We start from the raw sequence: 16,481 nt of genomic DNA on the forward strand, positions 1-16,481 counted from the left end.
AGTAGGACACTGTAAGAGGGTAGTAATATGACTGATACTGTAAACCTCAAGGACTTCCACAAGTCAAACAAACTGATATTAGGTGGCTCTGACCTGGACCTAGAATAGATGTCTCAACAAAACATTATCTTAAATACTCAGCATGCACATAAACAGGATGTGGCTTTAACATCATTCAGACATAAAAATCCAGCTGGCATTGTTGTTAGCATATCCACACAAACAGAAATAACGTAGAGAGACAAAGACACAAAACACCGGTTCTTGACAGTACTTTGAACACACAGAATCGATCTGGTAACAAATTCTATTATTACTTGGCATAATCATCCAAAGTAACCTAATTGGCATAACAGGTAACTGATATCCATCCCTCGGGAATCCTTCTCAAGAATATTCCAAGCCTAGTCAACTAGAAGAACTGCCTTGGAATAACACATTCATCTCATTAACTGCTTCACACCCTCGCAAGCATCCTGGGAATGGCTTATGTAATTTTCTCAGAGCTTGGTAACAAAAACACTTTTTTGTGATGGATGATTTCCCTACGGATTTCACACTATATAAATAACAATTAACTGGCTGGCAGCAGGTGGGAGATTCTAAGTGTATATTGAGTTAACATTTTAACGTTATGACTGTGAATGCATAAACTGGGACACGGAAGTATTATCAGACAAACCTTAAGGTCAACATCAATTCGACACATATTTACGTTAACTCAAGTTTTAGACTTACTGTGAACTATTCAGTGATGCATGTTTCTGCAAAGAAAATCAATGTTTGTCTTTGTGATCCTTGCTCTCCCTCTAAAATGCTGATGTCACTTAAGCCATGTCACTTTGTGTCATCAGCTGAGGGAGCGCCAATATCAGGACAGAGGGACACATTAACTCCATAACTCTCCACCCTTTAAAAAAAACCACTGACTTCAGAACGATAGACCTGCAAGTGCCGTGATAATTAGATGACACTGTAACTGTTCATGTTCTCAGATTCAGACTTATGCGTTTCTCTGGCAACACTATTAACGCCAAAATTAATCTGTGTAATTTGAGTAATCAATAGACAAAACCACAATACTAGAAGTAACAGTCATAATAGTTTATTTAGCTGAATATTCGTTTTGTTATTCAACTCTCTGTGCTAGCTGCATTAAACTACTACAGGTCTATTGTTTATTTTCAGACTATGTTAGTGTTATTAAGTAATTAACAATCGTCAAATTATTAAATAGAAATTTTATAAAACTATAACTACATTTTACCATTAAGTCAGAGTTTTGAGTGTTTCCGAATGACATTGCAGCGGTCAGGTGGTTCATATCAAAGCTCTAAAGGAATTCAAGTTGTAATTACGAGTCCTATGAAGATGTGAATGCTTCTTGCAAGTCAGAATCTCGTAATTGCAGCATTTTCGACGTGCTGTGATGTAACTTTAACTTTCCAATAAATTGTCAATACATTTTGACAATACATTCTGCCAACCAGTTGACATTAGTAAATACTGGTTTAATTCACTTCATATTGACTTTAAACATTGTAAATGATTCGCAAAGAATGTGTATGCAGGCTGTGACATGAAAACACACTCAAAATAGGCTAAAATGAGACCAACAACAAATGTTCAGGGGGAGAGGAGACATTGCTTTTAATTTAAAAATAAAGTTTTTAGCCTTAAATTAACAATGGATCTATATTCCAAGACAAATGAGTGTAATGCCTACTGCTCAAAACAACTGAAGACAAGAATCTGTAATGCTATACAGCTAAAGGGATCTCCACAAAGTGTTTTATTTTTTTAAACAATGTAGGTGATTCAAACGAGGCGTCTCTTTTAGGCTCTCTAAATGGAGTGCCTCGAGATGTTGCCTTCCCTGCCTTAAGTACTATAAAACTCACAAATGAAAAGAAAAAAAAAGAAAAAACAAAACCAAACATGTTGATAAGTCACTCTTACCTGTGTTGGCATAGTAATGCAACTAAGAGTAGAAAAAGTAGAGAAAATCTTCCTTCAACATATATAAATACTTCTTTTTACAAACAAAGTTAATCAAGAACTAATGTGCGATTAGGAAACTGGCATTCCTTGCACTTAAACAGAAATATAAATTAAATGAAAACAAAATCCAAAGCTGCTGTATCCACCCATTTATGAGAGTATAAAGCTAGTTTTCTATAACGCCCCATGATAACAGTAGATCACACATGAGAGCTGCTCGTACTAAGAAAGACAAGATTCATCCATGAGATTCAGATATTGCAAAGCACTTTAAATCCTACAAAAAGGTCAGTGGGGACTGCGCATCCCCACTGACTAAAGATTTGTCTGACGGTGTAAAGGTCTGTTCATGTGCGGTCAGACGGTGGGTCTGCAGGAGGCGATAAAAAAAAAAGTTGAAACATCACCGCCCCCTGCCTTAAGACAGTAGGAGTCCGAGAGCCGCTGAGCCTGAGCCGGTTGTCTGCCGTCCGAACAAACAAACACTGTTACACAAGACATTCCTAACATTTCATCTCTTGTACTCTCAATTGTGTCGCCCGAAGACCGCTCACAGCAGGATCATTTCAATGAGAATTAATACTCAACCTGAAGGTCAAAAACATGATCGTGGTGTTTTAAGAAACAAAGGCTATTGAGGCGTCTGGTCCAGCCTGTTTTTCTGTTTGTTATGATGTTAGTGGTGCTAGCCAATTGATCTGTTTGTTGAAGATATTGTTTGTGAGGACGTTACTCCATGATGGCTCTGTAGATGACCGGTTCGATGTAGTCCTCCCTATAACGGGAGTTGATCACCCGCTGTCTTTTCGAGTCTTGCTTCACATCCTTCTCCACAAACACCCCTTTGAAGCGCATGTCCGACGCCACAGACTAGAGACAGAAATAAAACGCATAATGTGTGTTAATCCACACGGTGTTCAGTAGCTCTGTGTCATGACAAGCTAATGTTACTGTAGTGGTAAGATGGTTCAAGGAAAAGGCGTTTCTCAATGATATATCGCACACTTAATGAAGCAGAGCTGGCAGGAAATCACTCACCAGGCGGCCTTTAACACGTTTGGGCAGCTCCTCGTCCAAACTGTACACGTCTTCCCTCTTTACAGTAAGCTGAGAGTCATCTTCAAATTCCACCTGGAAAATAATTAAAAGAGCCATTTTTATATCAGCGTTACAAAAGTCCACTTTAATTTCTCCTCAGATGAGCGGTGAATGAAGCCATAATAAAATGATATATATATTGCTTTGCAACGGTAAACAGTCGGAAGTCTTCAGGTAATGTTGGAATAATTGTTTTTCGAGTGTGACTGTACAACCAGTTGTATGCATTTTGTGTACTTTTGTGAAGGACAGTTATAATGTTTGCCAGAAAACACAACTCATTTAGCTGGGTAATGACGTGGCATGATTGGGTGACAAAACTACTTTTTCCGTCATTCTCTGTGGTGGTACTTTTGGCGGTATATTTGTGTTCCGAAGATGAACGAAAGTCTTACGGATTTGGAACAACTTGAGGGTGAGTAAATGACAGATTTAAATTTTTGTGTGAATTATCCCGTTCACATCAAGGATGACAAGTATAACAGTAATAAAGATATAGTTCAAAAAATCGTTCTAGATAAATAAAAGAATAGCAGAGTCCACACCAGAAGTATAACGATAATGGCAGAGAGGAACGATATCGTTGGAATCACTTTCAAAATCTTTTACTTTCCAGCTGATGCATGATAAAAACATTGACAGCCACTGTGCTATAAAGAGCTTGCACATTTAAAGCAACTGATGACAAACCTGCAAGCACGTGCTTCGAATAAACAGAACAATATCGTCCGCTGGTGTGGACTAATTTAGTTTTCGCTAGTTAAAAGCGAAAAAAAATAAGCAAAACATTTACAAAACTAAATATCTTAAAACATGCCATATCATCATGTTGACTTCAGCAACATTTTCATGGAACATCCCAGGCAGCCTCAGGCTCATGAACCATAGTACATGGAGGAAGATTTTTTTTAAATTCTGATTACAATACCATTCAAAAGGTTTGGGTTTGGCGTGTTGTTTTTTTTTTAGATGTTTAGAATGAAGCCTGCATTTTTAAAAAAAATTAAAATACAGAAATAAGTAATATTGTGAAATATTATTTAAATTTAAAATAATTGTTTTCTATTTCAATATCTTGTAAGATGCCATTTATTCTTGTGATGTAAAATGCAGAACTTTCAGCAACATTACTCCAGTCTTCAGTGTCACATGATCCTTCAGAAATCAATTTAATAGCTGATTTGGTGCTGAAGAATCATTTATCATCAATGTCAGTTGTATGGCTTAAAATTGTGGAAACCATGATACTTTTGTTTCAGGATTCTTTGATTAATAGAAAGTTCAAAAGAACAGCATTTTTTTTTCAAAATGTTTATAAAATGATAAATGTCTTTACCTTCAATATTATCAATTTATTGTTAACAGATTTTATCTGTTAAAATAGATTTTAATAACAGTAGTTATGTTGCGGATTTATAAAAGCAATAAGCCACCGGAGTCAGTGGGTTACAGTGATTTTACCATGGATAAGGAGTGTACCCATGGTAAAGGGGGCCTCTGCTGAAATTTAAGCCTACAGCATGACCCGTCATAGCTTATTGCCATAGCTTCATAGCAACAACAACAATGAAGGTCAATGTCATGAAAAAAAGTCAAAAACGGCCTCTATCGAAAATTATGACATTATATCTATGTGAATAGATATGGTAGTGCATGTTATGATATTAAACTTTAACAGTGTACAGTACAGATTTTTAGTCTATCTTCTTACAGTTACACTATCCTATACACGGCAAACAGTGATCCTACTGTAACACACGCTATCTACTTTGCAGTGTCTGAAGTTGACCTCTAACCCAAATCGTGTGCACAATTGTGTTTGTTGTCCTCTGACCTGGTACATTGGGATGATATGGTCAGACACAAATTTGGCTCCATAGATCAGGCCATCTGTCCAGCGTACTTTAACTACGTCGCCCTCTGATGGTGGACCGAGCTTCAGACAGTCTCTATTCTGAGAAATAAAGACCAGCCCTGCTTCAGTACACGGTGCATTTGATCACTAAACATTGTTTTGAGCTGCATAGCTCCACACATACCACTATATCCTCAGGGAAGAGGTTGTCACTGAATGAGCCATCATCGAAGATAACCTCGTAGAAGGTTGCTTTGGTCAGCTCAACCACCTCACAATGGTAGTATCGGTTATTTCTGTGCTTGCAGATCACTTTCTGCCCCTTCACCAACTCCCGCATTGATGCCTTGTTGCGCTGCAGAAGATGACATCAGAGATCAGACATCTAAGATAACATCTAACACACATCTTTTGAAGTGTTATCAATAATCCGCTAACATACTTGGCTTATAGCAAACAAATTGCTCATACTTAAAATATGTATACATACTGGCTCAAAGATTAGAATTCCACCCTGTTGAAACAGACTAGTTACTGTAAAACTCCTTTTTAGTGGTTCTACCTCTTGTTTCATGTTTTGAAAAAAAAGAAAGAAAAAAGACTAAAATGTCATGTGGTGTAACCATGGAGTAATAACATTTTCCTTTTGTCCAAAAAAGTATTTGGAGAATCACACTCCATGACATTTTACAACAATACAATTTACAATTCATAAAAAGACCAAAATGATCTGATTTTTAAGAGACTACAGTACATGGCCTTGACCCACAGTAATGAGGGTCTGCAGGGGTCCTCTCTATGATATCATTTCCTTTACGTATTTTAGTATTTTGCATGTCTATGGTTTAATCAGCAGTAAAGCAGATTTGTTAAAATATTTTAATTTCAGATAAATAAATAATATAAGATTATCCATGACTGCTTAAGGTTTTCTCAAGAATTTTACACTTTTAAAGTTGAAAAAGTTTTCATGAAATGAAAGTAGCAACAGATTTTTTCTTCTCTATAGTGATGTACAGCAGAATAAAACAGATTATAGAAAAACAAAAAAATCAATTGTTTATTGTTGCCTGAAGCGAGGCAGATCTGAATGCAAACTTGAGGTAGATTAAAAGAAAGGGACGGGTTTAATGAGCCTAAAATTATTAAAGGTCTGTGTACATGACCAGAGAGAAGTCTGTCAATTCAATGGAAGATCAAGTTATTACATTTTGATTTAAAATTCCTAGGTGTAATAAGATAACAAATACATACGTGGACGTTGGACCTTTGATGCCAACAAGTCATATGGGAAGTATTTTTTGATATATTTAGCTAACTATACAATTAACTGTACAATAATACGGTTAGTTTCATTTTATTATTTCCCTTTAGTATTGTTTCCCCCCTATATTAGAACCACCAGTGCAGGGCAGAGCCAGTATACCAGGAAATGAAGGAGAATCGGTCCTATTAACATGCCCTTATTGTGCCATTCAATGTAGTTTAAGGCAAAAACAGTGAACCGGCTTCTATATGCATTTCCATTGTTCAGGTGTCCTATATAGACTTTGCTATCACTCTCTTTTTAATTGTATTCTATCTGAACATGTCTGTATTGTGTTTGTACCTCCATTTGGCTGCCGCCCTTGTGTCTCCAGCAGGTGAAGTAAACAACGAATGGCCAATCGTCTGGGTGCATTTGAACCCCGGCTGCCTGTGCACAGGTGGCATGAAAGGAAGATGAGCAGCGGCCGTGTGAGCACTGCACGCAGCAACTCGAGCTCCTCTTCACCCACTTACGACAGAACTGGCATTTCTGAAAAGGAACCATTGTTAGTCATGCCTTTAACAATAGAAACTTGACAGACTTGAGTTAAACAAATTCTGATTTATTTAGAAAGAAATTTGTAAGACTGACTTTTTTGTTCTTTGCTTAGGGGTAAAATCAAGTTCGAAATACGTGAGCAGCGACAAACTGTTAGCGAACATACTGTTAGCGAACGCCACCCACTCTGCTGAGAGTTTAGATGAATATCTGTGCTACTCGTTTTTTTCTCTCAATAACAAAATAAACACAACACAATTGTATAAAGCATAAGAAAAGAATCCGATCATCATTGCAACATGGATATGTTTGCATGAGCTCTGCAATTCAGCACTCTAGTAAAGTCACGTCACGTTTATTTATATAGCACTTTATGCAATAGATTGCTTAAAATCAAGCAGCTTTACCGTATTAATTAAACATGAAAAACAGTGTCAGTGTTTCATCAGAAGTACAACTTCATTTTCTACTATAAAGCAGCTCTCCAGTGTGTTCATGTTTTCACTCGCAGGTCACGCCTGACCTCTACGGATTGAACAGGAGAAATGAGGAAGAAAAGATTCCCGCTTAAACCAGTGTTGGGTAAGTTACTCTAAAAAAAGTCATTACTTACATCTTAAACAGTGTAATTAAACGACTCGTTTTTGTACTAGCCAAGATTTCTAAAATAAATGATATAAATCCACTTTCCCTCTATATACCAATCAGCACAGCATTCAGATTGTGTCATATGTTTGTGCAAAACATTAACTCACCAGTTTAAATCTCTGAAGCGGGATATTACCGAGATCAACAGGACTGCGCTCCGCAATGTTCACGAATCGAGCCTCCAGCACTGCCACGGCACATAACACATGAACCCACCTACAAAACCACATTGTCAACCAAATCAGGTTTCACTAGCGCCTGAGGTAAAAATCTGCACATGACATGCTGTCAAGCAGCTGAGAGAGTCAGTGCATAAGAGTGTCATTCAGCTGAGAGGAATGGGTGCTATTGAAAATGTGCAATCGAACCATGAAGGGCTCCCTCAGGAGGCTCCTGGGTACCTACTTGTCATTGTTTGCTTTCTGCAGAGCTCCTCCTCTCAGAGAGCATAAACAGCAGTCCTGAGGGAAAGACACAAACACTTAGTCACACCACTGAGAATAATTAACAAAAAGTTAAAGTGGGAGCAAAACCTTGTCACGCATGATGGCTAGATAAAATAAATCCAACTGTAAAGCTAAACAAATGATCCAACCAACCTGAGTAATGGCGTTCGCTTCACAGCGGGAACACATCCACCCGTCCAGCTTAGTATCCTGAGACACACCATAACAACCTGTAGACAAAACATCCACAACTCATTCAATTATCTTTTTACAGGTAGCAGACATATTACATGGATGTAAACATTACTTTTGCAATAATGATAGCATTTGTACCAATACATAAAGAAAAGTGCTTATTTTTTAATTATGTAACTGGTTACCATCTCAAGATTTTCACCATGTTTCACCAAAATCAACATGAAACAGCAATACACTTTAGGGCCCTATCATATATCCGGCGCAATGCAGCGTCAGGCGCGAAGCTAGTATTTTTTGCTAGTTTCAGCCCGACGCAGTTATCATTTCCACGTCCTGCGCCACGTTGTTTAAATAGCAAATGCATTTGTGCCCATCTGTTCGCCCATGGGTGTGCTGGTGTGAAAACGAGGTGTATTCGGGCACACTGTTGGCGCGTTGCCATTTTGATTCAACTGAAAAGACTCTCTTTAAATTACAAAAAACAGCGTGCGTACACTCAGCTTACACACATGGAAGAGGAGCATCACACAAACATGCCAAATGTTACAAATAAAAGGATTACAATGTAAATTCATCCTTGCTGAATGAAAGTATTAATTTCTTTCAAAAAAATCTTACTGAGCTCAAAATTGAGGCAAACAAAATTATAAAGGAAGTAAAAAAAAAAAAGCTTTTAAAATGCAGTGACTGCCGGGACATGTCATTTTAACTGCACATATTTCAGTGGCAACAGTGAAGCACAAACTTACTGGTGTGTACGCGCACACTGCACACAGAGCAGCTGACGAGTTGGCTAGTGCCATCTTTATCCAGATTAGGGGTGGACAGGTGTCCCTCAGAGCTGCTGGTGAAGCACATCTCTGGAATCAGCGGCATGGTCCTCTGCTCTCCTCCTTCAGCTGCAGAACCGCACTGGCTCAGACGGATTACATCACTCTACACAGATGAAACAGCAATGTGCAGGGCACAGTCTTTTAGAGGTTCGCACAAGTCATCTTTCAATTATCAGCTCACGAATAAAAGAATAATTACTTCTGATTGAACCACATCTCTTAGCCGTTTTTGTTCTCACAATCCACCAGGCATAAGTGTGTGATTTCTGAGCCACTAGCAGCATGAATAAGCTAGTGAGACAGACTGTGTTGGCTGGTTCGCACAAACGAAAACGGAGTAATAATAGATTTTCGTGATGATGGTATTAGCATGTGTTACCTGTGTGTACATGTGAAAGAGGGCACACACTGCACAGTACGGCGGTTGCTGGCCCATGCGGAAGTTGAAATCCTTCTCAACTCTAAAATCGCGAGGCTTGCTTTGCCACATGGGAGCCAGGAGTCTGGCCCAGGGATCAGTCTGCTCTGGCTCTGCTGCTGGCTCCTGAATCTCTGTGGAGTGAAGGAGTTCATGAGAAAGAGCAAACAGTGATGCACCAATGAATGAACAACATGAAACAGATCCTAACCTTCATCACTGGAGTTCTCTCTGAGCAAGGGATGTAAGCACGGCAACTTGCTGAGTGGCTGCAGTTTCCTCTTCATGCTCTTATTCTCTTTCTCTCCCTCAATTTCATGCTGAACAAAAGCAAGAGAGGCGTTAATTTCATTTGGATATGTGTTGTGGAAGTGCTTCATTTTGAGCTTGTTTTTAAAACATTATTTGTGATGTCATGTTTGTGACAAGCTGAATATATTTCATGTGCATTAAAAATAATTCATTTCTTATAATTATCACTGTTAAAAACAGTGCTGCTTAATATTCTTGTGGAAACTGTGATGCATTTTATCCAGGATTCTTTGATTAATAGAAAGTCCAAAACAACTATATTTATTTGAAACAGAAATCGTTTTGGGCTTTATAAAGGCCAAAAAATTATAAAAGTCTTTACTGTTTTGGTTAATTAAATGCATCCTTGCTGATTAAAAGTATTAATTAAAAACTGTAAACTGTAATACTGTAAAAGTATTTCTTTAAATTTTTTTTAAAAAAAGATAAAACGTTTTCTGTGCGTTTTTAAAACGTTTTATTTAGGTATACTTGTACCATATCATTTATCAGTAATGGTTGTTATTCAGATATTTAATTATGCAGCTCATTCCACTATTTTTACATTTAGATTATCTTTGAAGTCATCTAACTAATTTAAAAGTAATCATTAAAAACATTAATACATTTAATAATATTTCATCTTCAATAAATATTCAAACGAATAGCAATTTTCATACTGCACATTCTAATGCTATGATGCCTAAATTCACTTGCAATCAAATTTAAAACTATTGATTTTAGAGATTTATTTTCAATTTACACAACCAAAAAAAACATATTAACATCCATTAAGTGAACAGCCATAACATACAATTTTAATACCACCCCTGATTTAATTGCATAGTATATACCTACTCCCTTTTTTTTTTTTTACATGTTAAAGTACTGAAATACAAAATGCTCACTTTTGAAATATACACACTAAGACAGTCCAGTTACCAACCTCTGTGTTTGGTTGTGGAGTTTGCGTATTTGGCCTCACATCTAGTTGTATGTCTGCTTCTTTGAGTTCTTCTCTGAGTTTCTCTGTCCTGGGTTGATCAGGTTTACAGAGCACTGATTTGGCTGTACAGCTATGGACCTGTAGGGCATCCGAAGGGCTCAGGGTCCGATGAAAGAGAAGGCTCGCCACCCCTGGTTTGGTAGAAATCCGTGGCACGGCTGACAGGCAGTGAGGGACAGTAGGGACAGATGCTATGGAGAGATGACGCTTTGGGAAGGACTGGGTACAGGCTGAGGACAGAGAAGTAGTTTCAGTCACCGGGATTGAAGCACTTAAACCAACACCCCTAACTCGCTCCCCAGATGCAGGACTTCTGGAACCTTGAAGTATCTTTAAACTTTTCGAACCTGTCAGTGGCAGAAGGTTGTCTTCGTCCTTCAATTCTGAAATACATTTTTTATCAAATGTAAAAAAACAAAGGACTTCCAACAACCGAGAAAAGTTTTTTTAGGCCATAACCACAGGATATACCTTGATACTCTCTGCATTGTTCTATGTATGGAGTCAGGCGCCCCTTCTTTCCATATTCAGCCTCCTCGTCGTTTATTTCACTCTTTGGAAGAACTTCCTCTGGTAAGTCCAGACACACTCTGTGTCTTTTAGTTCCTATCCTTTGTTTGGCCAGGCTAATTTTATTGGAAAAGGCAACATTAGAGATTGATATTACTTGCTTTTTACATATCAGTATGTACGATGTAAGAAGTAAAGTGAGCTTAACCTTTTTACCTTTTCTTTTGTCCCTCACTACTTTGGTTCTCAATGAGTTCCTGAGCACCACTCTTTCCAGCCTCTCCACCTAAAAACTCAGCTGCTTCAGGCGTGGGCTTGGAGTGGTCAATGGGAGCATTGTCCTTCCCCGCCAACCACAGCTCATAGCGTTCGGGCTGAAATTTCCTTACAAACACATCCATGGAGATCTTCACCATGTCTTTCCTACATGAACACTGAGTGAAAAAGATACAAGATTGATATTTTTATACATAAGATTGATTCACTATGTTGTGTACAGGCATTTCAGTACACGATAAATAAAGTTTGGGGTCAGTAACATATTTTTTTTAAATAAATGAATACATTTATTTAGCAAGGATGCATTAAATTGATCAAAAGCATCAATAAAGACATTCATAATATTACAAAAGATTTACATTTAAATGTTTCTATTTCAGCTCTATTCATCAAAGAATCCTGAAAACAGGATCACAGTTTGCAAAAAAATAAAGCAGCACATCTGTTGTCAACATAATCAGAATTGTTTCTTGAACACCAAATCAGCATTATAGACTGATTTCAGAAGGATAATGTGACTGAAGTAAAGATGCTGTAAATTCAGTGTTGCCATCACAGAAATAAATTACATTTTAAAAATTATTTTTTTTAATTATAATATTTCACAATATGACATACTTTACTGTATTTTTTTTATCACATAAATGGCCTTAGTGAGCATAAGGGTCATAAAACAAAAAGATTATTGACCCCAAATTTTTGAATGAACTTTTTTACATTATTTTTTACCAGAATGGCTTGTTTTCCATAGTCGATCCATCGCCTTGTTGCAAAGTTAGTAGATTCCGCACAGTTAAAGCCATGATTAAAGCCTGCATGATAGCTGTATGGAAACGTCACCATGAACTCTCCTGCATCCTGAGTGATCTACAAATCAAAAATGGACAATGACATCACATAGCCTCCTCAGACTTAAAATTACAAACGCGTGTATTCTAAGGAAGCATAATATGGTCGGCAAATGATAAAAAAAACAAGTCATCAGTTGGACAAAATGCACTCTTGATCATAAAAACATACCTTTTCAAAAGGAATGCCATACTTCCTAAGAATTGAAGGTGAAATAAGAGTCATCTTGTGTCTAAGAAATGCTTCACAGTTTTGTGAACTTCCAGGGAAAAAGCCTGTATAACAATGACAAGTATTATATATGAGAAAATATAAATCAAGCAAAATATTTGTCAAATTGTGTGTGCAGAATTTACGACAAAAAAAGCTGTTTACCTTTGGCTAACCGCTCGAGTCTTTTTCCATGCTCAGGAGGCACACAGTACCTGTGGGATTCCAGACGAATTTAGCACTTGGCATCAGGACAGACAATTACAACAACCATCTTTATGCCTAAAGGTACACATTTCATCTACAAATTACATTTTTCTATTAAAAAATCAATTCAAGACTTTAAATGAAAGCCGCAGGTGCAATTACCAGGACTTTGGTTCCCCGAAGTGTAAGTAATTAATGCTGTAGAGATCCATGTCCTCAGTGTGCCAAGCAAAAGTGGTTTTCCACATGCCAAAGTAGAGGTAGGGTGTGTTTACTCCCTCTATAGTAATACCACTTTCATGCTCCACGGTGTCAAGGATGGTTTTCAAATGCCCTACATTCCATTCCTTGACATCCTGCATAAGACATGAAAAAATAAAGAATCACTCCATTCACTTCGGAGCTCTCAAACCAAAAATAATTAAGATTGCTCACAGAAGAGTTTACTCACCGGGTCATAAAGAGTCCCATTCACATCAGCTCCATAGATGGGAGGGTTAAAGGTTACATTTTTCCAATATTTCCTTTCAAGCTCTTCAAAATCATCATACCGAGGGCTGCAAAACCTTAAAAAGGAAGGACAGGTGCGTTTATAATCAACTTCTACTGGAAAATGAGTAACAAGAAAATGATTTAACAAGACTTACTTGTCGCTGTTGGCTGTTTTGCGGAACTCTTTCAGAGTCATGGATTTTTTCTGGATGTTGTACTGTGTAAACAGCCCCGACTGCCCAGTCACAACCTGCTGAATTGGTGCAGGTATTGGCAGGTCGTCAATGTCATCGTATGAACGTCGAGGCTTCCAGTTTTGGGGTGGGATGATCTGTAGTTTAGAAAAATAAATATAATTTTGTAAAATGACTTATTGACAGCAGTAGCCTTATGATATATTTTTTTTAATGCTAAGAAAGTAGGGTTTTCCTCTAACCTTGGCCAGGCCTGCCTTGTGTGCACCTTGGGACTCCATGTACGCAATGTAGCGGCTGAAGTTCTTGAACTCTTCAACAGTGGGGTAAAAGGTCATAATACCCCTCGAAATCGGCGTGTCTGATGCCATCTTGACCGACCAAGTCCTTAGCACCTGTATGACAAATGTTATTAGGACTGTATTCTCAAAGTAGAACTAATATAAAACAAACTATATTAGCAGAATACTGAAACATAATAAAAAAAGCATTTTATTTAACATTAAAATCAAGCTTATAGTCATGTTTTAAAGCACTATATAACAGGGGTTTTCAATCTTTCAGATGCCACGGATCACCAAAAAATGATCATCCTTGTGTGGGGGACACCTATCCTAAAATTTAAAAGGCATCTTGATATTATCTTGTATAAAAACCCAATTTATACTGTGAACTGTGTCTAAAATATTATTTGAAAAATACTTAGCATACATTACATTTCACTCTACTGTTAGATTTACTATGTATTTATTTACACATCTATTTACTCATTAATTTTAATTTGATCTTTATTGGTTTAAATATAATAGTTATTTAATGAACTACTTATTCTAATTTTAACTTTTTTTTTACACTGTTTCCCTATTAACTTTTCCATACTCACAACCGGCGCTAAGTCATATAATGTCAGATTCACGCCCACTTTTAGGAGAAAATAAACTAGACTTCCCATAGACTTCAATACAAAATAGCGTCACTAAACAACGTCACACAGCTGCTACACAGCCGACATGCGTGAATAACTTAAGAAATCACTAAGATTAAACATGTCAAGTAATTATATGTCCACCCTGCCTGTCATATAGCGTGAAAGATGCATAAACAAACTTAATTTGGTCAATTTAAAAACATGTCCCTTCATGCTCCCAGCGTCAAATTGGTGTAACAACCCCCTCCAGTGGCCAGAGGTGTCTTACCCGGACATTTACTCGTAGTCGTACCTCATCGTGTAACCATGGTAAGCCAGTGAATGATTTTACTTCGTTTTTGAAAGTAAACATCTTTAAATATATATATATTATGTCTTATAATCGACAGTTAAGTTCCCGGATGTACAGGTAACGTTAGTACGTAATGGACCCCCAGAGCACAGTTTGAAAACCCGTGCAATATGTGGGATGACTTTAGACCATTATACGATTACCCAGACGACCAGTCACTTTGACTTGATTTACATCACAGCCATCGCATTACTGTCATGCTGGGTTGCTTGGTTTCATTAACTTCCCTTTAATGTGGTTAAACACATATATTTTAGCAGGACGTTAAAAACCTTAAACCACATGTGACAAACTACATCCGAGTAGCATTCCGGCGTAAAGGCTGGCAAATAGACCTTACATGGCTAAGACAGTGAGACAAAAAACTCATATTTTTACAATGCAACCCGTACAGTGTACTGTACACAATACACGCCACGCCTTGTATTCGGAAGATCTGCTGCTGATTGGCTAAAACCAGCGTCTCTTTAAAAGTCGTATGGCTAGGCTAACGAGTTAGGCCAAACGTAAACATTATCATGTACTAATGTATCATTAATTTATCATCGGATAAATTAAAAAATCCAGCCTATACAAAGTACACGACAGGCTGTACAAAATATACTAGGTACAAATGATAAATATAACATATAATGTGCGTAAATTGGAAAACTAGCTGTTGGATGCAAAGTGAAAGTGCAACGATTAACGTTAGCTCTTCGAAGCTAGCAACTTTACCACTACTAACAAAGCTTTTAACCCGTATATTATAGAAATAGCGTAAATACAGAAAATAACAAGGAGGTTATATGCACATATTTACTCACTGACTGTCGAACAAAATGCTTATAGCTGCCCTCAACCTTCGTAGAGACGTTTAGCTAACAGCAGAACCTTCTCCTGACAAACCTCCATCAGCACTCGCACACTGCGCATGCGCATTCAGGATTTGTTTACTATATTGGTCCACCCACGCCAGTCACCCTAACCAATCAAATCAGTGTCACGTTTACACTAGCCTGCCTGCTGTCTGCCATACACGTTTATATTGAATTGTTAGCAGAAATAAGTTTTTTGCAAACATTTTAATTTAGCCTTGTTACTAATACAATAGGCTATAGAATTACACTGCGTCCATTTGTCAAATTTACTCCAACCAAAAGACAAATTTCATGATAATCCCCGAAAAAAATAGTGAGTTTAATTTCAAAAGCATAACACAAATTAAATGTAAAAAAATGTGGTTTTAAATTTTATAGCCGCAAATTTGAATGTAAGCATATGTCTGCATTTGTATGTCATTTTAATAATGGCAATTTAAAGCTTCTTTTCATCATTCAAATAAATAATACAACCAATAAATAAATAATGAAAATATTAGGCTACCAGGAAGCTACTTGAATCTGAATGACGTTCTGTAACTGCAGATTACAAGTAGCGGACTTGTCTGTCTTTGACTTGAGGTGCCATTGATATTAAACGTTAAAAAGGAGGCTCTCTTAAAAATAGAACAAACAATCCATCCATCCATCCGAGCTCTGGTTTTACTGTAACTTTGTCACACTTACATAACATAAGAAACATTTTTCATTCCTATAAGGCCTTTTTATAGGTAGCCTTCGCTGTGACATATGAGTCACTGATAATATTCATTCATACATAATGACTAGTGCACAATCTTTTGAATTATTTTGAATCTGTTTTTAAAGATTCAATGATTAAAGATTAAGATAAATTTTATTTACAACAACGAACAAAAGTTTGTCAGCAAGCAATTTCTGTTTCAAGCTGTAGGCTACACCTCTCTGCCTCAACAACAGACAATGAGCAGCATGGGTATCATGCTTGAAAAAATAACTGAAGAAGAGCTGTATATTCAA

The 16,481-nt window shown here is 37.2% G+C and overlaps 1 protein-coding gene across 4 annotated transcripts; it reads right to left on the reverse strand.

The window, feature by feature from the left end:
- Nucleotides 1–1,625: 1,625 nt before the first annotated feature.
- kdm4ab (lysine (K)-specific demethylase 4A, genome duplicate b) lies at nucleotides 1,626–15,545 on the reverse strand. 4 transcript variants are annotated; one of them, XM_077220025.1, is made up of 23 exons: nucleotides 15,429–15,545; nucleotides 13,585–13,737; nucleotides 13,304–13,479; nucleotides 13,108–13,222; nucleotides 12,819–13,012; nucleotides 12,615–12,664; nucleotides 12,411–12,514; nucleotides 12,120–12,257; nucleotides 11,328–11,545; nucleotides 11,073–11,227; nucleotides 10,949–10,984; nucleotides 10,542–10,831; nucleotides 9,516–9,624; nucleotides 9,266–9,438; nucleotides 8,803–8,989; nucleotides 8,009–8,085; nucleotides 7,815–7,870; nucleotides 7,517–7,625; nucleotides 6,564–6,752; nucleotides 5,139–5,309; nucleotides 4,934–5,053; nucleotides 3,040–3,132; nucleotides 1,626–2,871 (listed from the first exon to the last, which is right to left on the reverse strand). In XM_077220025.1, the coding sequence occupies exons 2-23, from the start codon at nucleotides 13,711–13,713 to the stop codon at nucleotides 2,731–2,733; spliced, it is 3,030 nt and encodes a 1,009-aa protein (XP_077076140.1). In that variant the 5' UTR covers nucleotides 13,714–13,737; nucleotides 15,429–15,545; the 3' UTR covers nucleotides 1,626–2,730. The 4 variants fall into 4 exon arrangements, with proteins under 4 accessions (XP_077076140.1, XP_077076074.1, XP_077076221.1 ...); XM_077219959.1 differs by having other exon boundaries at nucleotides 10,922–10,984; nucleotides 15,429–15,537; XM_077220106.1 differs by lacking the exon at nucleotides 10,949–10,984 and having other exon boundaries at nucleotides 15,429–15,537.
- Between the last annotated feature and the right edge of the window lie 936 nt (nucleotides 15,546–16,481).

The sequence above is a fragment of the Siphateles boraxobius genome, unplaced genomic scaffold (genome assembly GCF_051911475.1).
Source record: "Siphateles boraxobius isolate OS27281-9 unplaced genomic scaffold, OSU_SipBor_1 1, whole genome shotgun sequence".
Taxonomy (NCBI): Eukaryota; Metazoa; Chordata; class Actinopteri; order Cypriniformes; family Leuciscidae; genus Siphateles; species Siphateles boraxobius.